This window comes from Theropithecus gelada, chromosome 4 (genome assembly GCF_003255815.1).
Source record: "Theropithecus gelada isolate Dixy chromosome 4, Tgel_1.0, whole genome shotgun sequence".
Taxonomy (NCBI): Eukaryota; Metazoa; Chordata; class Mammalia; order Primates; family Cercopithecidae; genus Theropithecus; species Theropithecus gelada.
In genome coordinates, this window is record NC_037671.1 from 43419204 (window position 1) to 43443702 (window position 24499).

Below are 24499 nucleotides of genomic sequence, written 5' to 3' on the forward strand. Positions count from 1 at the left end.
AAACCCTATCTCTCCCAAAAATTAAAAAAAAATTTAGTTGGATGTGGAGGTGTGTGCCTGTAGTCTCAGCTACTTGGGACGCTGAGGTGGGAGGATCACTTGAGCCCAGGAAACGGAGGTTGCAGTGAACTGAGATTGCACCAATGCGCTCCAGCCTGGGTGATAGAGCAAGACCCTGTCAAAAAAAGAAAAAATATTTTACTAATTATAACCCCCAACTAAAACTAAAACTCCTGAATTAGGGGAACCATTCTGTTTCTTTTGGTTCTCTCCATAATATTCAGTACTTTGTACCCCTCATGTTATATAGACTGACAGCAACCTCTGGCATTTTCCATTCTAAGCTCTAAGCTCTAAAACTAGACTTCTGGATCTAGGGAGCGGCAGATCTAGTGCCTGACTTGGAGGCTTCTGACTGTATGTTTATCCATTATTGCTTTTCTGATCTCTAGACTTGTTTCCATCAGTATCACCAATGGACCAGTATTCTGTGGCGTGGTTGGAGCAGTAGCAAGACACGAATACACAGGTAGAATAGGACATTGGACTGTTATCTTTGTGAGTTAAGGGAGGAAGGTGGAAGACATGGTCCAAAAATTCTCCACCTGTCTTTCTGACACAGTTATTGGTCCAAAAGTGAGTCTTGCGGCCAGAATGATAACTGCTTATCCAGGTTTGGTGTCCTGTGATGAGATAACATATCTAAGATCCATGCTACCTGCTTACAATTTCAAGAAACTCCCAGAGAAAATGATGAAAAACATCTCCAACCCAGGGAAGATATATGAATATCTTGGCCACAGAAGATGTATGTGAGTATCATTGTGTGATAGGTTCATTCTTATCTCTTACAGAACAGTAAGTTTTTGATTACATGAAATTGGAAAAAAAGATGCTGCTGGTACTGGCATGCTAAAATAAGACACACAAAAGGAGGGTTTAGTGTCTGAGAGATTTAGCTTTTATGTTTAGCTCTTAGCTAGTTCTTCAGTGAATATCCTGTTCTCCAACAGGAAGAGAATAGCAATAGGTCACTAACCCAGATCTTTGTTCTTTTTTTCTTTGTGTACTTCACCATTCATTTACTTCCCTGAGCCTGGAACAATCAATAATATTCCCTCTTTACTCCCTCTCCCCCCAAATTTTTAGTTTTTAAAAACCTTTTTATTCAGAACTCTGTACTTTCTTAATTATCTGAAAGTATTTGTTTATGAAGATAGTTGTTCCTAATCTATTTTTAACAGATACATTTCACTTTGTTCTTTTTCCCAGAATGTTTGGAAAAAGACATTTGGCAAGAAAGAGAAACAAAAATCGCCCTTTGTTAGGTATGTTTTCTTTTGTAACTTAAATCATATTTGTTTCAGCTATAGACAGCTAAATGTGATTTAAAAAAACAAAACAGTGTAAGACTAAATGCTTTTAAGCTTTGTTAAAAAATAGAGAGCAACTTTCTTAGTGAAATTATATTCATTTTGAAGAGGATTTACTATTTCTTTTCCATGTCAAGTATTCAGATTTCAGGTGAAGTCCTATAACTGCCTGAGAAACACCAACATTTAGTAATATTTAATCTTTGTAAGTTAGAGTTTAGTTATTAAGATCAGACAGCTTATTGTGGATCATCTTTAGAGAAAAATTCATCATCCTTAGAATAATGAAAATAGCACCAAGACTGTTGTCACCCACACTGTATATCCCCTATCTTTATATTTATTTTAGTCTATACTTATTAGTCCATTATTTTTACATAGTAGTGACAGATTTTGAAGACTAAATTGTTACTAAGAAAATTTTTACAAAAAATTAAGAGACACCTGTGTCCACAAGGTGCCTAATTTTTCTGAATGTTACTACTTAGGCTCTGGAATAAGCCCTCAAGACCAGCATATATTAACTCAGAATTGATTTTCTGGAAGGAGATATGAAGCCCCATCAATGAATGAGATTCTTCCAGGAATTCTGGAGAAAAAAAGCCATTCTTAGAGTTAGCTTTGCAAATTGATTCAAATCAATAGAGTATCTACCAAAAAGCCTGCAACAATCAATAATGTTGATTATTGATATCCAGGAGTGTTAGGTGCTCCCTGTCTCTCTACAGACCGGGAGAAAGAATTGGAAGCCTTCCAAATGGCACAGCAGAGGTGTTTGCACCAGAAGAAGGGACAAGCAGTTCTGTATGAAGGTGGAAAAGGCTATGGAAAAAGCCAGCTGTTGGCTGAAATAAACTTCCTGACACAGAAGGAAGGGCATAGGTAAAGACTCCTGTTTTCTTAGTCAGAACCTACTTCTCTTGAGGCCTCTTTCCCTTGTTAGCGAGACTCTCGTGTCATTAGATTCAGCATTCTTGGACTGGTGAAGTGAGTAACCTACGTGTCATACAGGGACTCTTGATGACCATAGTAATATTCACCAGGGTATTGCCATTGATGCTGAAGGAAGCAGATTCCAAGCAGTGCTTCTATGCCATCCAGACCCTCATGGCCATCTTCTTTGAAATTGATACATGCCCAGCCTATTACCGGCAAGAGTGCCTACAAAGACACCTTCGTGGGATAGTGGAAGAACAACTTCACTGCCTTTTTAATGACCTCTTATTTGTGAAGGTAATGAAGGCAGTGGCTTTCTGAATTGGGTTACTGTTATATTTTGTGGAAAGTCAGACCTAGGATTGTTTTCTAATCTAGTAACCTGCGGATATACATATTTTATATATATATATATATCTATAGTAGAGCCAAGATTTGGAATTCCTTTGACACCAAAACTCAGGCTTTCTCCTTTTGAAGAGAGTGAATTCTAGTATTGAACCTGACACTTGGTAGTTGTATGTCCTAGAGCAAATCACTTAGCCTCTCTGAGTCATAGCTTTTTCATCTGTGAAATAACAATTATAGTACTGTATGTTTTTATGTGAATTTTAAAGGAGATGGTATCTAAGAGATTGCATTGTATATTTTAAAGTGCTAAATACATTAAGGTGGCCCTCACCAGTGGCGTATCCCCAGGAATTATATCCATGTGTTCTTGAGTTGGTTACAATTTCTTTATTTTTTAACCCTACCTTCCTGTTCCCTTACCACAGAATATATCATTTGAAACCAGCATCTGGATCTCAAAAGCCTTCAGAGGTCTAGGATTTATGGGGTATCCAGTAGTGAACAAGCTAAAAATTCACTGGTCCACAATTTGTTTTATTTATCCTCTATCACTTCTCCTAATCTACCCACCCTGCAGAGTATTTTGGAATGGAACCCTAAGATCTGTCTAATCCCTCAACATATCGCTCTCTTAAGACAGGCCTTGCTTGGGTCTCTAAACCCTTGCCTACATAGATTAGCAGTCATCTCACTTTGGCTCTCAGGTTCCTGGTAGTTCATGTGCCTCAGCCTAGCACAGGAAACAATGTTACATGATGTCTGTTGCATCTTATTCTGACAAGTCTCACGTACAGATTTCATCCTGGTATACTTGGAATAACTGGGATACTGGAGCTGCCCAAAATGGCATTGCTAAGTTCAACCTGTCATTTACTCCTTAGTCATAACCCTTTAAGGGTTTTACTAGAGTCTGGTATGGAAAGGAGATAGATATCTGTCTCTAACCCTTCATGAACTTTCTGTCTCATCCTTTGAACTATATATTAATGTTGGATTGGCCCTTGTAACTCTGTGCTCAAACTTGCAGAAACCCATTCTCAGTCAAAATAGAATTGTCTTGTGTTCCCTTTGGAGAACCTGCATGTTTTTATTGGATTTTCATTTTAAATGCTAACATGTAATAATTTTCCTGGTCAGTTTCCTTTGTCCTTCAAAGTTTCACACATGGATGACGTGGCCAGACAAAAGAAGGTTAAAGCATGTTTTATTAAAGTACTTCAGGAGGTGGGTACTTTCACTACATGTCACTAACTCTTAATATGTGGAGATAGTTTATGTTTAATCTGTCCACATCACACTTTGATTCAGGCATTTCTTGGCCTGCCTATTTGCCAATATCTTCATTGTTATTTTCTACTTTTAAGCTTAGATTCATCCTACAACACAGCATGGCATACAAGAAAAGATCTTTGCTCTTCCAGATCCTGTTTCTAAATAAAATTTTAGTAGTTTAATTTAAAATAGTAGTTTCTAAATGCAGTTATATAGCTATTTTATCTAGTATTTGTTAAAAATGCAGATACTCATGTTCTAACCTAGGATTATGGAATCAAAAATCTGTATGAGTAGAAACTGATATAACCATTCTGGAAAGCAATCTAAAAGCAACTAGTCAAATTTTAATAACATGTATCCTCTAGACCCAGCAATTCTACTCCTGGGTATATATCTCAACAAGTATGTTCTTAACAGTGTGGAGGCCAGGGAGGTATCGGCATGAATGCATGCATGAACATGATGGAATAAAATGCAGAATTTAGAAACAGGAGAATATATAAAAACATAGTGATATGAAATGATCTTAAAAACACAGTCCTGGTTAGAAAGAGAGAGAGAAATAATGAGATCTGTAATACAGTTGCATTTACATTAAAAACAATTACTTGACAAAACAACAATGCATGTTTTATAAGAACACCATAGAAACAAAGAACTATGCAATGAACACATTAGAATGGTCATTTGAGGTAGCGGAGAGTGGAGTGGGAGTTCCAAATGTGATTAAAAGTAAATAGATCTTTAAAGTCTGTTTGAGTGGGGCCTGGTGATTGGGAGTGCTGGCAAGCACTCCCAGGTGATTCCAGTGCATAGCCTGATTTGGAAATTGCTGTTTTAAGGTATTATGAGTTCCCACACAAATGAAGCTTTTGCCAGAATGAAATATTTGAAAGCTTCAAGTTTGATTTGGAGAATATTTTGATGCATATTTCATGTTTCAGGTAGAATATTTTCTTGTCCACAGAAACCCAGTACTTTTTTTAGGAACTAGATTTTATATTTATAAAGTAAAATATTACCTGGATTTAGAATATATTTTACTCCAAAAACTCTAGCCTGTGTTAACATTTTATTTAAATTATTGATGGGAAATTTATGGTAGATTTGAAAACCAGGTGACTTCATTTCTAATCAGAGGTTATTGTTTCTTTGCTGTTCTTTCCAGGCAGCGAGGGAAACACCACTGATTTTCCTCATTGATGAGGCCCAGTATATGGATGCAGCTTCCTGGGAGTTTTTGGAAACATTGCTCTCCAGTATGCCCATCATGATGGTGATGACGTTGACCCCTATCTTCACCCTGTGTGGCTGGGCCCAGCATTTCCTGCAGAGCCCTCAAGCTATCCTTATGCCTATTACGAAGTTGGCAACAACCTCGCTGTTGAGAATGGCATGTTGGGAGCTAGGGGTGGTGAGCATCCCCCAAGAGCTGCAGATGTGAGTGGCTAGGACTAACTGAGCACTTCATTAAGGGAGGAACCAGTGCCATAATATAAATGAGAAGGCACAGGTCTTACTGGAGTTGGGGGAGAGAATAGCATTAGTAACCATGATGAGGCCCCAAGACTAGATTTAAGGGAGACAGTCTTCTTGTAATCAAGTAAGGGGCTGCCTCCCTGGGCTATCCACCCAGGTTTTCACAAGACAATTAGGACTTGGGTGGCTTGCTTTATGTGTCAGTTATATGTGATAAGGCCCCTTTCTGCCGGACCCTTTAGCAAGGGAATGTTAGTTCCTTTCAACATCAATAAAAGAAAAATAGTTGAGAAAGAAAAGTTATTGCCGAAATGCATTTCAAGGCCAATCAGAAATTACTTTTTTCTATTTCTGTGCCTCTGTCCCCCTCTGTTAGTGTACGTCATGAGGAGCTGACTTTAACAAAAGAAGATTCCTCAGAGTGAAGTACCGTTACGTTTGGCTCCCCTAAAGTGGTCATCTCTAATGTGCAATCCCTTACTTACCTCCCTGCAGCTACCTTCACAGGTGCTTTGGAAATCCCCTTTATTGCGAGGTCCTATGCCAGGACCTTCTCTCTAAGGACATGTTGCTCTTTCATGACCTACAAAAGGAGGAAGAGGAAAACAGCAAGTGGGAAACCCTCTCAGGTAAGCTTAGCTTCCCAGAGTTCTACGCTGGTCCAGCTGCTGAAGTTCATTCTCCAGCATGACATCACTTGGCCTTTACAAGGTACATACCTTTTCCTTGCTAACATTGTGGGCCACACTAGGCCTTCCCAGATAAGCACACTGTACAAATCTTATACAATTAGGGTGAAAATACTCAAGACTTGCTTTGGATAACTTAATCCAATCAATCTACAATAGTTCATTTTATAAGCAGCCCAAGAGGTGGGACTAGGAAATTAGGATTTATAAACATGAAAGTCCAGAAAAAAGAATTGTACACTATTGATGAGAAGGCTGACTTGAGGATTTGGATGGGGGATGGGAGAAGGGAGGAAATTATGAGAGGAATAAAGGGTAGAAGTATGTATAAAAGCAGAAAGGCATCCCAGAGCTGTGATGTAATAGAAGCAAGAGCTGTTATAAGGTGAACAGGAATAGTGATTAGTTGTAAGATACTGATTGGTACAGAGAATGTTGTTAGTTTATAAGAGAAAATTAGAGAACAGGCAGACAGGTGGGGTAAAACACTTTAAACCATGGTACACTCCAGTCATCTTCATCCTTTAGGTTTTTTTTTTTTTGACTAAATTATTATATTTTTGTGCCTTTGGAACTGCAGTCACTGAGAATGGTGCTTTCCTCAGTCATAGCCTGTTTTCTTTATAGCCAATGCCATGAAATCCATAATGTATAGTATGTTTCCTGCCAACTCTGAAGAAGGCCAGGAACTTTATGTCTGCACAGTCAAGGATGATGTGAACTTGGATACAGTACTTCTCCCACCCTTTCTGAAAGGTAAGTCCCTTGAAGACCTCAAGTGAACCAATTACAGATATCATTGCAATTAGTAATTTGGTGAGTAGTTGAGTGTAGGTCTCTCATTATCATTCTGGCTTCATTTCTTCTAAAAAAGAAATCTACCTTCTAGAAATAAGTTCTGGCATTGCCTGAAGAGCTCTTTGAAGACTTGTAAGGCTACTTGAGTAAGGTTTTACTTAAATGAGCTTATTGTTCTCTTTGGGGCTGACTGATGACCCAGAAAAGTTTTCCAATTATTTAATACAAAATAGGTCCAGAGTTTCCCTTTGTGCATATTCTTGTTCCAGAGTAGACAGTAAGCAAAGGAGATGATGTTGCTAAGATTTAAGAAAATCCATGGTGTTAGTGAAGATACAGTGTTATGCACATAGCAAGAGTTTAATAAAAAGGAAGAGTGCAAAGTAGAATGACTGATGCCATAAGAATAACGAAGCTATCAGAATTGGGTAGGCATAGTTGGAGAGGGGATGTTCTTCTTAGAAATGAATTTTTCTTATTTTAATATTTTATTCAAGTGTTTGTTGGGCAAGGTACTAATACTAAGCCCTCGAGGAATATTGTGATGAACAAGCATACCTTCAAGTACAGTGTGGTCTTGTTGAGAAAATAAGACACACACATGAAACAGCAGTTCAGGACACCATGGTAGTTAAGGGCCAGGGCTCTAGAGTCAGAAAACCCTGGGCACCATGGACTCCTGCACTTACTGGCTATGGAACTTTGAATAAGTTAGTCAACTTCTCATCAGTCAAATGAGGACAATAATAGTCCCTGCCTCATGGGGCTAGTTGAGGATTAAATTAAATAAATTATGGCACATAATAAATATTCCATGAGTGTTAGCTATTATATTATAAGCTCTTTACTCTGGAGGTTTCAGGTTCAACTAGACAGTTTACACTGATACAGCTGTGATAGACCATGCTTAGCAATGGCTTTTCTTACTCAGAAGGAAATACAGGATGCTAACAGGACAGCAGCAGGTACTCTTCTTCAGTCAGAGTTTTCACAGGAGTTTGCATAGCACTCCAGGGGCTATTCTCTGGAGCCTCAAGTAATAGCTCAGCTGTGGGGAATGAAACTATGACTCATGGGTGCTTAGAGGCCTCATGGACCCACTAAAGGCCGTATCTCTTATAATGGCCCAAACAGGCATCGCTTTCAGGCTCTGCAAGAGGCATGACCTTTTACAAGAATGATTATACCCAAGGAAGCCCAAATCTGTGGCTTACCACCAGTTCATTCAGTTTTACCAGTCCAAATTCAATTTCCCAAGCAGAGGTTATTCTTAGCATAAGCAAAGAAGTTTGGCTAAGTAGAGTAGGGAGGATTGAGGTGGGGGCAGTAGACATGGGTAGATGAAAAGCACATCTTTGTTTTTAAAAAAACGTACAGACTTTCAACATGATATATTCTAGATTTGTAGAAATCTTGTTCACTGCTGCTTGACTGATTGACTGATTGATTTTGGCAGAAATAGCAGTAAGCCAACTGGATCAACTGAGCCCAGAGGAACAGTTGCTGGTCAAGTGTGCTGCAATCATTGGGCACTCCTTCCATATAGATTTGCTGCAGCACCTCCTGCCTGGCTGGGATAAAAATAAGCTACTTCAGGTGTTGAGAGCTCTTGTGGATATACATGTGCTCTGCTGGCCCGACAAGAGCCAAGAGCTTCCTGCTGAACCCATATTAGTGCCTTCCTCTATTGACATAATTGATGAAACCAAAGAGAAGAAAACAAAGTTAGGTAAGGAAGGGCTGTTCCCTTTTACTCAGGTCTGAACAAAGAGTCCCTGTGGGGGTATCTGTGTTCAGAAAGACCATCAATATCATATATCAAGGGGTTCTCTCATTTGTTTGTTTAAAGATGGAGTTTTGTTATGTTGCCCAGGCTGTAACTCCTGAGCTCAATGGGTGCATACCACCACACCCAGTTTGAGGGTCTCTCTCTCAAAGCCTATGGCTAAGAAACAGAAAGAAAATTATCATTTAAACCATGAAGGAGACATGGATGTAGTGAAAAAATATCCTGTATTTTTCAGACTTGTCTTCATTTCAGGAATTCTATCTCCTTTTTAACCCAGGTGTTAGTATTTGTGTTTTGATTTTTGGTTCAGAAAATATTGACATAATCTTTTATTGGCTTCTAGGTACAAAGAATGAGATAAAAGAATAAACCATCCCCAATTTTAGAAACTCACAAGGAAGACAAACACATGTGGAATTGAAACAGACATGAACAAAGCAAGATATAAATAGTTTGCAATATCAAATTCTCCATATGAAAGAATAAGATTGTAACATGGATTACCCAAAGCACATATAATTCACAAATACTTTCCCTTTGACTTTGAAATATGTTTGGGCCCTATATTTGAACAGAGCATTTCCTATGATTTGGCATTTGTAGTAATTTGAAGTAAAATCTCAATTTAGGAGAAACAATTAAGAAATCAGTGGTATAGAAGTACAGGATTTTTTTGTACCACTGATCATTTCTTCTCTGTTGTACTTTATACAAGATATGGTCAGTATCACTCTCAGAATGGTACAAAATTTTTTATACAAAGGAGGCAGTAATATTAGCCTAGGGTTGTAAATAGAACTTTCATACACACTAGCAGCCATGTGCTTGAGAGTTTGCCATATTGAAGCACAAAGGATTATAAGGGAAAATCTCACTTAGATTTTCCTAAATTTCAGATGGTGGTTCAGCCTCTCTTCTCAGGCTAAAAGAAGAATTATCCCTACCTCAAACTGAGGTGTTGGAATTTGGAGTGCCTCTACTACAGGCAGCTGCTTGGGAGCTCTGGCCCAAGGAACAACAGATAGCTTTACACCTCGAATGTGCCTGCTTTCTCCAAGTTTTGGCCTGCCGCTGTGGGAGCTGCCATGGAGGAGACTTTGTCCCCTTTCACCGTTTTGCAGTTTGTTCTACTAAGAATTCCAAGGGGACCTCTCGATTCTGTCCTTACAGAGATACTGGCTCAGTGCTAACACAAGTGATCACAGAAAAATTGCAGCTGCCTTCTCCCCAAGGTAAACCCAGGAGGCAGAAAGAGGATATATGGGTATTCATGTACTTGGAATTCTTCATCAAAAAGTTGAAATCAGATTAAAGGAGAAAAGTAGGTAGAAAGAACCACTTATTTATTCTTTAAGTACTAGAGATTTAAAAAAATGTAATCTCAGAGTTAAAGACTACCTTAGAGATCATATTTGTTCTGATTGGCAATCTTGGGCAAGTTACTTAACCTCAATCAATTGGGGACAGTAACAATACCAACTTCACGGGCCGGGTGCGGTGACTTACACCTGTAATCCCAGCATTTTGAGAGTCTGAAGCGGGCGGATCACTTGAGGTCAGGAGATCAAGACCAGCCTGGCCAACATGGTGAAACCCCCTCTCTACAACAAATACAAAAATTAGCCAGGTATGGTGGTGGGCGCCTATAATCCCAGATACTCGCGGGGCTGAGGCAGGAGAATCACTTGAACCCGGGAGCCGGAGGTTGCAGTGAGCCGAGATTATGCCACTGCACTCCAGCCTGGGTGACAGAGTAAGACTCTGTCTCAAAATAAATAAATTAATTAATTAATAATAATATCAACTTTACTGGGACATTGTGGGGATTAAATTAGTTAAAATATGTAGTGTGCTCTGAACAGTGCCAGACATACGGTGATTGCTCAATACCCTTTAGCTATTGTTTTGATTATTACTATTATTTTTCAGCTCAGTACACACATATTGAGTCCTTATGTGTGTCAGATTCTATACCAAGGAATATGGTGTGAATAAGCCTTGCTCTTTGCACTTCTGAAGCTATCTGTTTTGGGGGTTACTACACACATATAGATAGAGAATTCTAGTATGGCATGGTAAAAGCAATGAAAATGAGACGGGGCCATTAACTCAGCTGGGGAAATATGTCAGTGAAGATTCTCCTTTGAAGTAGATAATGTCAGAATTGCGTCTTGAGGGATAAGTAGGAGTTAGCTACCTGAAGAAGGTTTTATTGGTTAATAGATACTCACCATAGCCTGTTAAACATATGAGGTCATTCCTCTTTGTTTAGCCTTTTCAGTTAGCTTACCTTACAGAACAACTCATCGTCTCCAGCTCTCAGAAAGTTTCTTCTTTCATCAGGATGTAAGCTGCCTCCTTGTAGCTTCATCCATTTTTCATAGTTATACTCTCTTCCATACTTGAAGATAGCTATCAAGACCCAACCAAATCCTCTTTCCCTACTTTGATAAAAGGGAGTTGGTTTGGTATTGGGGGTGGGGTGATGGTATGTGGAAAATGGTAGATAGTTGTCGACAAAAGGCTAAAATGAGGGATTTGGTGTATGATACAATTCTTCTTCTAGGTATAACATCATGACTGTGAAGGTGGATCAATGACTTGGAGCAATTAGTCATTGGTTGATGAGCTCTATGTGCATTCGTACCTGTTGTGCTTTCCAAAGTCTGGTATTGTGAAGAAACTGTGCTATTGTTCATATTTCCTGTGTGACTTTTTTGCTTTTAAGAGGTCAGTTTTGGCCCGGCCTGTTGGCTCACACCTGTAATCCCAGCACTTTGGGAGGCCAAGGTGGGCAGATCACAAGGTCAGGAGATCGAGACCATCCTGGCTAACACAGTGAAATCCCGTCTCTACTAAAAATACAAAAAAGTAGCCAGGCCTGGTGGCGGGCACCTATAGTCCCAGCTACTCAGGAGGCTGAGGCAGGAGAATGACGTGGACCTGGGAGGCAGAGTTTGCAGTGAGCTGAGATCCAGCCACTGCACTCCAGCCTGGGCAACAGAGCAAGACTCTGTCTCAAAAAATAAATAAATAAATAAATAAAAAGGTCAGTTTTGTTTTGTTTTTTTTTTTTTTTTTTGCTTTGGATTAGACAGCCTGGTCCATCCATAGGAAAAAGGCTCAAGACCTTCTCAGCCCAGCAGAACCCTGAGGAGGCTTCCCAGACCTGAGGCCTTTGTGCATTGCCATTGCAGACCTGGCATTGCCTGACTCCAGAGGGTACTATTACAGAGGCTATGATATGAGGGTGCCTCTTGGAGTTGTGTACTGCAGTAGAGCTGCCAATATCCTCAGTTATCTTAGCTGTGATTTAACATTATCATCAGCAAGCCAGTCCTTTTACTTAACCCAAGTTCTCCCTAAAACAGTCCTCTTAGACTCCTTATCAGTCCCACCATCCATGCTGTGAGTTGCAATGGGTAACATCTCAACATCATTCCTAATATTTGCTGTTATCTGTTAGAAGGCAGCTTCAGAACAAGAATCAAATCTGTAGGATAAAGGCTATTTAAAGCCTGCTACATAAAGCTGGAAAGCTCTCTTGGTCACTGACTAGGGAACTGTGGTATCTTATACTATCACAATTTTCTCCACTTGGTTTTAGCCTTTACAGTTCACTCTGATCTGGTCATGACCCTGATCCATATGTATTCAGGGATTTCCACTACTAGAAATAGCCAGCAAACCAGGATGGACACATTCTTTATTTTTCCTTCATCTTGAAAATACTGAGTGCCTCCTTCAAAATCAGAACTAGTTTGAAGGTTTGGGAATGATGAGAGTTACTATTTGAATCACAAGTAGTTGTGAAGGAATTTACAAACTACCATCCTAATTTTGGGTTGTAAACTGCAGAAGAAAGGTAGTCAAGAATTTAAAATGTCCTCAGTTCATCCAAACATGGAGAATTAATCATATTTTTTTTCTCCCTACAGATAGTTCTCCATTCCAGATGAAACCATCCAGAACTCAGGAGGCCTTCTCAAGTGAATGCTGCAGGTAGACAGAAATGCTGAGGGTGAACATGGAGGGACCAAAAGTGACAGAAAGATGACCATTAAACTAAGCCACTTATGTCACTTGCAGTTGAGGAGTGGTGACTCTTGTACTAAGCCCAGTATTAAGGTTAACAGAGAATATTTGGAAAGGCAATTTTTGATTCTCTATAGGGAAATTATTATTTTTTTCTTTTTCTTTTGTTTTTGTTTTTTGTTTTTTGTTTTTTTTTTTTGAGACAGAGTCTCACTCTGTTACCCAGGCTAGAATGCAACGGCGTGATCTTGGCTCACTGCAACCTCTGCCTCCCAGGTCAAAGTGATTCCTGCCTCAGCCTCCCGAGTAGCTGAGACTATAGGCGTGTGCCACCACACCCTAGTAATTTTTGTATTTTTAGTAGAGATGGGGTTTCTCCATGTTAGCCAGGATGCTCTCGATCTCCTGACCTCATGATCTGCCCGCCTCAGCCTCCCAAAGTGCTGGGATTACGGGCATGATCCACCACGCCTGGTGGGAAATTATTTCTTAATGGTTGAGAAAAACTTTTTAAAAACACGTTTTTCTTTCCTTTTTTTTTTTTTTTTTTTTTGAGATGGAGTCTCTGTTGCCCAGGCTGGAGTGCAGTGGCACCATCTCGGCTCACTGCAACCTCTGCCTCCCAGGTTCAAGCGATTCTCTTGCCTCAGCCTCCCAAGTAGCTGGAGTTACAGGTGCATGCCACCATGCCTGGCTAATTTTTGTATTTTTAGTAGACACAGTGTTTCGCCATGTTGGCCAGGCTGATCTTGAACTCCTGACCTCAGGTGATCCACCAGCTTCAGCCTCCCAAAGTGCTGGGATTACAGGCGTGAACCACCACACGCAGCCTTTTAATAGCTTTTAAGTGCATTTTATATGTAGCATTTTTATTTCCAGCTATAGATTTGTCTTCTTAATTATTTTAGCCCAGATGATATTAAAATGAACATACATTTCCTAACCATGTACCTCCTGGATCTCTAATGCTTTTCAGTTTCAATGTCCCTACCTGGAGTGCACCAGCCACTCTGTATACAGTTTCCCATCCCACTTATCTAACTTGATTTCTTACAGTTTTCAAACAAAAAACTGTTTTGAAACAAAAATTTCAAAAAAAAATCAAAAAAAATTTCTTACTGTTTTCAAACAAACAAAAAGACACACTAACCTGTGTGTCTTTGCTCACACAATTCTCCCTTGTAAAATGCTGAGTGACCTCCACATCTCTCCACCTATCAGTATGTTGACCATCCTTCAAGGCCCTCCTCAGTCTCCACTTTTTTAGATCATTATAGCTTAGAGAGATCTGACTTTTGAGCTCAGCGTGCCTGTGAAAAGTACACTAGATTAGAAGTCAAAGTGGTAAGCTCTAGTTTTGGTTCTACTTCTCAGTACGAAGCTATATGTAATTTCTCTGAGCCTCAATGACCTAAAAGAGGTAATTTTTGCCTGCCTGAATGAGAGAGTTGTTGTAGGATTAGATGATGATATATAAAATAATATTAAAATGTGGTATTAGAAAATTCAAATATGCTATCAGAAAAAATGTATTATTATTGCTTTGTATCATTTTTATGTTTTATTTAACATTTAGATTGTTATTTAACTATTCAAGTGTGGTATTTCCCCATTTAGATTGAGCTATTTAGATTGGCTTTCAGCTTTTAAAAATTCCTAATAGAGCTTTGCAGTTACAGCTCTGGTCCCTGACTTTTAAAATTTTATGGAGTAATTGAGGAGAAGGATAGACAAATAATTAATGAATGATACAGGAAAGCTTCCTGGAAAAAGTGACTTTGAGACCTGGTAATGCCCCAATAAAGGTGGCCACTCTCAGTTTTCCATTTTCTTTCCACAAAGAACAGAGGAAGAGTTCCTAGATCAAGTGAAGAGGAAGCTGGCTCAGACCAGCCCTGAGAAAGACCTGTTGACCACAAAGCCTTGTCACTGTAAGGATATCCTGAAGTTAGTGCTCTCACCCCTCACCCAGCATTGCTTGGTCATTGGAGAAACGACCTGTGCATTTTATTACCTGCTGGAGGCTGCGGCTGCCTCCTTGGACCTGTCAGACAATTATATGGTGAGCAGGCTCTGCAATCTGCCCTTCAGCTGAGCCTTTTACTTTGAGAATTTGATTGAGATCTCTTACAATCATAACCATGAGTGAAAAGTGGAAGAAAGTAGGAGAGAGAGAAGAGCTAGAAAGGATTTAGGAAAAAACATGAAGTGGGAATATGGTAGTGGAATAGCACCAACCTGTGCTGGCACTGCCCCTGACTCTTGCACAAGCAGTCCAGCTCCTGTTTCTAGCTTGAAGTCCAAATCTGTTTCAAATTCTGATCTTGACCCTCATCATAACCTTACTCCAGCCTTTGCCCTAATCACACCAGCATCATCCTAATCCTAATCTGGTTTCTTTATCCCTTGCCCTGTTTGGAGGCCTTCTTTTATTTAAGGAAGGCAAGCAGTCTTCTGGGCCAACCCTCAGCATTTTCATTTTTGAAAAAACACAAAGTGAAGATCTGTCAGTTTGAGGAGGCTACTTTCTGCCGTCTTCTGTCAGAGGTGAGGACAGGGGTGACCTTGAAGTGCTGGCTATTTCTCCTTGAGGGTTACCCTATTATTTCTTTTAAAATCTCTTCATTGTTTTTTGTGTATGATTATAAATGTGATAATGTGATAAAAGGTTTATTCACATTTAAAATATAGAAATATATAATAGGTAGAAAGTGAAAGAGCTCCCACTAATCCTACACCCCCCCACCATAATTAATAATTGTATGCATGTTCCACCAACTGTACACACACAGCCATATCATTGTTTTCCATTATTTTTTAATAGGATCATATTCTACATTTTCTTGTTCCTGCAGTTTGCTTTTATTCTTAATAGTACAGACAGAACCTATTTACATATTGGTGTGCATACCGATCCACCACATAGTTGCAACTGCCAAGTACTCCATTGGCTAGATCATAGCTTAGCTCTTCCCTTCTTCAGGTGCATTTAGGTTATCTCTATTTTGGGAATTATTATAAACATTGCTACAGTGAATATTCTTCTTAAGTATCTCTTTCTCTCCTTGTGAGAGTGTTTTTGTAAGAGAAATTTCCAAAGGTGGCAATGCTAAGACACAATTTTAAAATTCATAAATACATCACCAAATTGCCAAACAAAAATATTGTATCAACTCAAGTTTTTCCCATTTCCTCATATCCTTACTAACATCAGATACTACCAGTCTTTTCTAACCTTGCTAATTCCTAGACAAAGTTATATTGTTTTAATGTGTTTCTCTTAATTAATAAGGTACATCATTCTTCTAGGTTTATTGGTCATTTGTATTTTTTTGTGAATTATCCATTCATGTTCATTGAAGTAGATATAAACTAATTTGCTCATTGGAGTATATGTAAACTAATTTTAATGTAAACCTTAGGATAATTTGGTTAGGATAGTAAACTTAAGGTACATAATGTCTTCAAGGCCAAAGGGAGTATTAGAGTTGTCACATTGTTGCATTATTTATGCTTCAGCCAAGAGGTCTTCAGAGCAAAGTTAAATAATTATTCTTTCCCTTTATAAGTGAGAGTTATTGTACAGTCCTCCCAAGATTGTTCTTTGTTCTAGAATCACACAGACTTTATCACTTTCTTGAGGGATTCAGCCTTAGAATGTGAAGATATAGGATAACTTCAAGGTAGTTCCCCAGCTCCCACCCCACATCTACTGTGAGTCAACCTATTTTGGAAGAGAGATAAAGGATTTGGTGATATTATAGATGCTTTCTATGTCATGTGAGAGCATCTGAGTCTCCACTCAAATGACAATCCCTTCTCAGTCTAGCAGCATCACATTTTAAATCACAGCCTTCCTCTACTGCCCACTGACAAATGTGTGGGAGATGAGAAAGGAGGATACTTTCTCCATAATCCTACTTTCTCAACCCTTTACTCACTTATGGCCATACTGGTGCTTGTTAGGGTGACTGCTAACCAGGCTATGCTCTAGCTCAGCTCACTCTTAGCACCTCAGTAACCCCAACTACACATCTCAAAATGAAAGAGCCAGTGTGTTATATCCAAAACCTTGTATTTACATTAATTCTTCTTGTTTTCCCATCTCCAGGTCTGTTTCAACATGGGACACATCACTTTAGCCAAAAAATTGGCTAGGAAAGCCCTTCGGCTGCTGAAAAGGAATTTCCCTTGGACCTGGTTTGGTGTCCTTTTCCAGACATTCCTGGAAAAGTATTGGCATCCCTGTACCCTGAGCCAACCTCCAAACAACCCTAGTGAGAAGTGAGAAGGCTTCCTAAGACTGTAGTTAACTAGCCTGAGCTTTGCCTTTTTGACCTAAAACTACTCTTTTTCTATCAAATAATCTTCAAGCATCTAACAGACAAGCAGATAACAAGATATATAACAGATAACAAGATATATAACAAGATATATAACATATATATATATATGCATGTAACAAATAAGTATATAACATACAGTTCTAACTCTTCCACCTTACTCCCCCAGCCAATTACATGTAGCAAATAGGGATTTAAAGAATGAATCTTTCTTTGAAACCTCTCTCTGAACTTTTCCTGATCAAGAGGCATTAATTAAAATGGCATATGCAGTTAGGAGTAGTGGGAACCAAGGACTATTTCTGAATTTGGACATCTGTAGATGGCCCCATGATGAGTAGACTTGGAGCTCTTGTAGGGAGGGAACTTTGGGCATTAGTAAAGAATAAGGGTGTGCTAACCACCCTGTGCCTTGCAACAGTAAGAAGAATTTGGCAGTTCTGCAGCAGCAGGTGCATTGCCTGTCCCTACTCTGGCAGCTCTATAACCTGGAGGCCACAGCCAGTAGCTACAGGTTTGCCTGCCTGGCTACTCTTATGCAGAAGAATTCAGCTGAGGAGTTTGCAAATGAAGCCCAGGTAAGCAGATCCTTGCTTTACCTTTGGACCTCACTCAGAAACCAAGTTCCTGGTTTAGCATGGTTCTCCAATAACCCAGACAACGCTGATCATGTGTTCAAGTGAGGTTTCTCAGTTTGCAGTTTATAGATGGGTTTCCAGGTATAAGATTATCTGTGAACTCCCAGAACTGAATGCAGAATTTTATGTGTATATTCAAAAGAACCTTTGGGGGCTGGCAGGAGGAAGAAAAGGGGTCATTGCTTTCATCAGATTCTCAAAGAAGCCTGTGATCTAAAAAAGATTTAAAACTGCTGATTTAGGAAAAAAACAAAAGGAAATGTGTCTTCCTCATTTTAGTGTCTTACCTTTCTCTCTGTCTTATCCACATATTCAACAACGAACCATTTGGTGAACACCTATTATATGCCAGGCACTGATCTTGACTCCAGGGAAATATAATAAGTAAAATATACAGTATGTTAGGTGATAATCAATGCAGTGGAGCAAAATAAAGTGGAGGCAAGGGGATATGGAGTTCTGTGAGGTGAGGGGTGGGGTATAGTTTTGAACAAGGTGGTCAGAGAAAGCTTTGCTGAGCAGGTGACATTGGAGTAAATATCTGAAAGAGGCGAGAAAGTCAGACTGACTGGGAGTAGAGTATCCAGGCAGAGGGCACAGTGAATGCTCAAGGTATATCCTCTGTGTTTGAAAGACAGTGTGACTGGAGGGGAGGAAGAGGAGGAGAGAACCAAGAGATGAGGTCAGAAGGACCGGGAAGGGGTGGGGTGGCAAATGGTGCAGACCCTAGATAGGCCACTGTAGGAGTTTTGGCTTTTACTCTGAAAGAGATGGGAAGCCGTTAATGGGTTCTGAGAAGAGGGGTGACAGTATCTACTTATATTTTAATAAGATCATTCTGTCTGCTGTGTTGAAAGTAACATGAAGGGGACAAGGGAGGAAGCAGGGAGACCAGTTAGGAAGCTAATGCAGTAATCTAAGCAAGAGATGGTGATAGCTTTGATTATTGTGGGGAAAAAAGGTTAGGGGTTTAGAGGCAATAGGATTCACTCATGGATCAGTTCTGGGATGTGAGGGAAAGAAGAGTCAAGGATAATCCAAAAAGTTGTGACCCGAACTTCTAGAGGGACAGAGATGCTCTTAATTGGGATAGGGAAGTCTGCAGGAAGAACAGATTTGGGGGAAGATTTGGGAGCTAGGCTTTAGACATATTTTATTTGAGATGCCCATTAGACATCGAGGTGGAGACAAGTCTGGTGAATATGAGTCCAGGTGAATATTCAAGTCTGGGATTCATGGGAGAGGTCTGAGCTGGAAATAGACATATGGGAACCATCAGTGTGCAAATACTGTTTAAAGTCACAGGACTGTGTGAGAACACCAAGGGAATTAGTATAGAAAAGTTCCAGGGACTTTGTTAACAGCTCCAGTGTTAAAAGGTCAGAGTGGTGAGGAGAAACCAGCAAAAGAAACTGAGAATAAGTTGCCAGGGAGACAGGAGGAAAACCAACAGAGCCTGGCATGCTGGAAAGCTAGGGAAGACAGTGTTCCAAGAAGAGAACACTATTTCAAGTGCACACATAGTTATATAGAACACTATTTCAGATGTGCACATAGTTACATAGAGATCTAGTCAGCAGCCTTGAAGAGCTCTATGGAGCAAATATCAGAGGTCTTAAATTAGAAAACAAAGAAGAGGTAGTTTAATCAGTGTTTTGAAAGGGAAAGTCATGGATTGGAGAGGAAAAGCAGGAGCTTGTAGAGAAAGTGGTTTGTTTAAAGAACAGGCAGTGAGAATGATCCAGTTAGAAGTGTAGGGGTGAGAAGGAGCATATTTTTCTAGTTGGGTTGGAGGCAAGTTGTGGAATACCAGGAGTTTAGACTGAGTGAGCAGCAAGGCATCATAATAGGCTCTTACATAGGAAAGGAACAAAATGGAAATGTTACATGAATGTACAATGGGAATATTTTGCCCTGTGTTTGTTTCCCTGCAGGTTGTCTCTACCTATGTGGAGCTCTCTCAGTTCTCCCAGAGCATGGGCATCAAGGACAAGTGGCTGCACTGTGAGCAGATGGCCATTCAGAAAAGCAGTTTATGTTGGTTCTCCAGGGAGGGATTGTTGGCCACAGCTCAGCTCATGCAGGCCCTGGCCTACACCAAGCTCTGCCTTGGCCATCTTGACTTCTCCATCAAGCTGGGTAAAGGGACTTAGGGATGGTGGGTCTAGGGCTTTTAGAGAGTACATGTTCACAGCTGGACCTCACACGGTACTCTTGAACCTCCTCAGGTTTTCAAGCTCGTGAGATATGCAGACACCTCAAGAAACCAGCTCTGGAGAATCTGGTTCTCTCAGTTCTCTTCAGATCTGCATTTCTGAAGAAGAAGTATTAAGATCATTTTCTGTCATTTGTATTTGTTTCCTAAGAGGGGTGTGTATATTTTCCCAGAGAAGTTTGGAGTGGAGAGGGAGATGCTATTCCATTTCCACACCCCGGGATATCCTTCCCTTGGCCACTCCAGCCACATTATCTTAAGTGTGGAAGAATCAGGAGTGGAAATGCAGAGTCAGAGCTACTATATATTCCTCAGCACTTGGGGGCTCATGGACAAACTTTCTTCAAAAAAAAAAAAAAACTCTGCAGGGAGATAGAAAATTGCAGCAGCTGAAGACCCTGGAAACTGCCTCAGTGGCAGTCTCCCACTTCCTTTGCCTAGAGATAGGTCTGATCCCAGGCATAGATGTTCTCTATATAAATAGAGCTATGAAGAGATCTAAAGGATGTTAGGCTGCTTTGAAGGTGTAAGACCCCTTCCTTTCCTACCCATCCTCCTCACTCCCTAGCTGGTCCCCCTCACTCCCTAGCTCTGTCTCTCGGCAGATTTGGTCTGTGTGTCCATGTACTGGAGAGTCAGTGGGCGCTCATTTCTCAGGGTAATGATGTCCTTGGCCTGGCCTGCTTTTACTCTGCTTGCTTAGATCTGCTGCTCTATGGAAAAGGTAAATCTTGCACAGGTCTCTGCTGTACTCCTGAGGGATTCAGACCTCAGATGGGGCTCTAGGTTTGGAATACAGGCAGTCATGAACCTGTCCCTCAGGCATGGCCTCTGCCCCTGACCTCTGGCTCCTTAAAGTCTGGGAACCATGTTGTGATTCAGGGGTGTCTGCCTTTGGGGTCTTGTTTCCTTCCCTGTATCACATATCTTCTATACCCTGGTTCCTACACTGATAGTATATACTAGCGTGGTTACCTTCTCTGTCCACAGGATTGCTGTATCGGCCCTTTAGTGAGTGTCTGCGTTTCGTTCAAATCTACGAGCACAGCCGTGTTCTGATCTCTCAGAGCAATGTCATGCTGGGGGTCCACTCCTCCCTGGCCATGTGGTAATGTCTTACTCAAGGGTTGTGGAAAAGGATAGACATTTAAGTCATTTAAGCTGTCTCTCCCCACCTGACAGGACTGTTGAACATCTCTAACCAACTTTTAAAGACCATTCATCTCCCATACCCTCCCATCTTATTAAAAGGGCTTTTGTCCTTTAACAGGTTTTGGCCTGTAGGTCAAGGGTTACATTTAGGGTTACACTTAACTGCTGGAGTAACCCATAGCAAGGCTGAATATAATTGGTCTCTTTTTAAGTTTCCTTGTATGTGAGTTAGTAGCCTTGATCACTTTCTAGCATCACAATTCTGACTGTCCAGAAGGTCTTACAGCCTTAAAGAAGTGACGATTTTAAGCAAAAGTCATGGTTGGTAAGCAGCAGATATTGCTGAGAGCTATTACTCTTTTCCTCCAGGTTTGCCCAGGAATCACAGTGGGGCCTGTTTGAGCACTATTTCTCCAAGGCTTGCCAGTTGGTGAAAAGAACCAATGCTTCACTATTTGGTGCACATGGCTTTGTCCGATTCCTAGAGTGCCATGTGCTAATGTTACAGAAAATACCAGAGGGTATCTTCATGCATATTCCTCTAGAGCTTCGCAGCCAAACCCTTGAGGTACCTGTTTCTCAGCTGTCCTTCAACTAACACCTAATTCACTTAGTTCTACCCTGTGATGCTCTTTCTACCACCTGCATCTCTTCCTTGTTTTCCCTTTTACTGGTTCTATCTTCCTTTACTCTTTGAATCCTTTGTTTCTCCACCTAGAAAGTTTCCACCTACCTTATGTATCCTGCCAGATATTATTGTATCTAGTTCTGGACTGGGTTTCTTTCCACCTTTGCCAGCTACTACCCAGTATCATTAAAATATTAACATTTAGCCTTGCTCAGTGGACCTGTACTCTATGGTTCAGTCTGTAATTTGACACATCTCCCTATAGCCCTTCTGAGTCTAAAACACATTGCAATTCCTCTGTATCCCAAAACCAGTTTTCCAGGCCTATTTTGCCATCAGTAACTCCTCCCTGTTCCCTCAGCCATGAGTGAATATGCTGAATGAGGACCTTTGTAAGTTCTGATGAAGTGGCATGTTAGGAGAATGATGCACTAATCCCAGAGCTAATGGACCTTCCTTTCCTTTCAGTACTTTAAGGAGTTCTTCTCTCGATGTGTGACCTGCCCTGTCTATCACCAGTGGGTATCTGAGCTTAAGGCCTCTGTAATGAGATGTGAAAAGAGAGAATTCATGTCCCTGACTAACAGCATCAGACCTTTTGACACTTGCTTGACCAGGATTTGGATAAAAGGAGAATTTCTGCAGGAAAATAACTCTTAGAAAAGAAATTTAGGAATACAGAGTAAGCATTTCTTCCTGGAACCCTTGTGTGAGAGACATAAAGACAGTCTCAGATTCTTACTCATGAGCAGTCAAAGGCTGCACTTCTGAAGTAAAAAGGGACACACAGATGTAAGGAGTTAGTCCTTGCTCCAGAGGTAAGTATAATCCTCTTCCTAATGCTAGGCCCTGCCTGGACAGATAGGAATCCCTTCTATTGTTAAACAGCAATTTCTTCAGCTTCTCTCAGCTCTTTGTTTCAGTATTGGTAACCCTTAGGCATAGAAAGTTCTTCCTTGCTTTTAGCCAAAGCAATTGGGTTGTTTCCTTGGAATAACTGGATGGTCACTAAGGAGAGAAAAAGGTCTTAGAAGTCACAATGTAATGTCTGTGAAGGTGAATGATAACATTAGGCAAGAAAAGGAGAGGAAAGAATATAGTTCCTTTCCTCAGAGCCCTGCAAATCTCCTTCTTTCCCAGGGCCGCTATTAACTTTGTAATTGCTGAGGACATTCTTTGTATTTATCACATTCTTTATGTTCCTTCTTTCAGGATTTAACAGAGTGGCTGATGTCAAGGAGAACAAGGATGCAGAAGAAACTCAAGATGTATGTGTTAAAAGAACAATAACCTGAAGGGACCATGATTCTCTTATTGTATATAACACAAGGAAATGCCCCAGATTCTCCTTTTAAATATATAGTGTACATATTAAGTATACTAGCCTTTATAGTTACTGCTATCTATATGTTTATCAAAATAAAAGACTATTTTTTTCTAAAACGTGCCACTTAGATTTTTTTTAACTCTTAAAAGTCATTAGCACAACTCTACCAGAAGTTAAAACCAGGAGTAGACAGCAGGCCTGGAAGGCTTTAAGATGAACTGATTCCATCTTTTGCAAGGTGAGATCCATTAGCAGATGAAAAACTATGACCCTAATAAAGAAATTGCCATTACTTAAGGAGGGCTGGTAGTGCGAGTGCCTTCGTGTTGCCCTCTTTTGGCACAGATTTGGTGATGGGCTCCTAAGAAGTCAAGGAGTCTTTTGAGAGGTACAAAGGGTTGTGGGAACCCATTTCTCCTTTATGCTGTGTGATTTGGCCATTCCCAGGTAAAACTGCGAAGTTGCCAAAGTATGTGTAACTTTAGCTTTCTCCCTTTTTCTTCTCTTTGGAGTTGCCATCTTTGGCCTTTATCTATTTGATGGTGTTTCTTCCACTGAGTATGATCTTCCCATTGATTTCTTACACTTTGTAACTCAATCATCTAGTGTCCATAGAGTGAATTTGCTAATGTTATGATAGCTGCAATTCGTTATTTACTTACTTGTGCTTGAAATACATTGTTTAAATCCTAATATCAATTCTGTGAGTCAAGTACTATTATTATCCCATATTACAGATGAGGAAATGGAAGCCTAGAAAGAGTTTACCCCACAAACATAGCCACAAAATGATAGAGCTGAGCTTCTAACTCAGATTTGATTCCAGAGATTATGCTAGGCTATGCAGGCTTTCATGGGAACTAGGCTTTCCTGTACCCAGTCTTTACTATTCTCTTCAAATGGCCAAGATCAGAACTTTAAGGACAGGAAGGGAGACGTTTATGGAAGGGAGGCCTGCACTTACCCTTTAAATCATGCAATCTAATCTATACATTTCCTCCTTCCACTTTTCTCCCTCTTGCTACCTTTCTTTTTCCTGTCCCTCTATTCCCTTCATCTTCCCCCTTGCATTCCTCCCATCTTACTCCTTCCTTTCTTCTTCTCACCCACTTTGTGTCCTCCTCCCTCATTCCTTTAAATTTCTGGGAGGTAATATAGAGTAGCAATCCAGACGAGGACTCTGGAACCAGATAGGCTCGGCTGAAATTCTAACTCTGCTGCTTATTAGCTGCATTCATTTGGGCATATAATTTATCCTTCAATATGCCTCAGTTTCTTTTTCTGTAGATGGAGATAAAATATCCTCTTGTCCTAAAAATAGGACAAAAGACTGTCAATGTGAAGATTAAATGATTCTAAAGCACCTGGCATATAGTAAGCACTCAGTGACTGGTAGCTATTATTATTGGTTCAGCTTTTATATTTAAAAGTAGATGTTACATTTATGTGGTAGAAAATTCAAAAGAAACAA

At 40.2% G+C, this 24499-nt stretch overlaps 1 protein-coding gene across 1 annotated transcript; it reads left to right on the forward strand.

Moving 5' to 3' along the window:
- The first annotated feature begins 688 nt into the window (after positions 1 to 688).
- Positions 689 to 23145, forward strand: LOC112623263 (adenylate cyclase type 10-like). The gene is made up of 12 exons (XM_025383583.1): positions 689 to 812; positions 1273 to 1328; positions 2072 to 2255; positions 5910 to 6043; positions 6731 to 6859; positions 8358 to 8630; positions 9587 to 9922; positions 14568 to 14656; positions 20912 to 21029; positions 22024 to 22093; positions 22170 to 22519; positions 22914 to 23145. The coding sequence occupies exons 1-8, from the start codon at positions 712 to 714 to the stop codon at positions 14585 to 14587; spliced, it is 1233 nt and encodes a 410-aa protein (XP_025239368.1). The 5' UTR covers positions 689 to 711; the 3' UTR covers positions 14588 to 14656; positions 20912 to 21029; positions 22024 to 22093; positions 22170 to 22519; positions 22914 to 23145.
- Positions 23146 to 24499: the final 1354 nt, after the last annotated feature.

Coding starts and splice junctions, on each gene's coding strand:
- LOC112623263 (XM_025383583.1), top strand. CDS start 712: ATGCTACCTGCTTACAATTTCAAGAAACTCCCAGAGAAAATGATGAAA. Junction 6,044..6,730: donor CAAGTGGGAAACCCTCTCAG/GTAAGCTTAGCT, acceptor TTTTCTTTATAG/CCAATGCCATGAAATCCATA. Junction 8,631..9,586: donor AGAGAAGAAAACAAAGTTAG/GTAAGGAAGGGC, acceptor CCTAAATTTCAG/ATGGTGGTTCAGCCTCTCTT.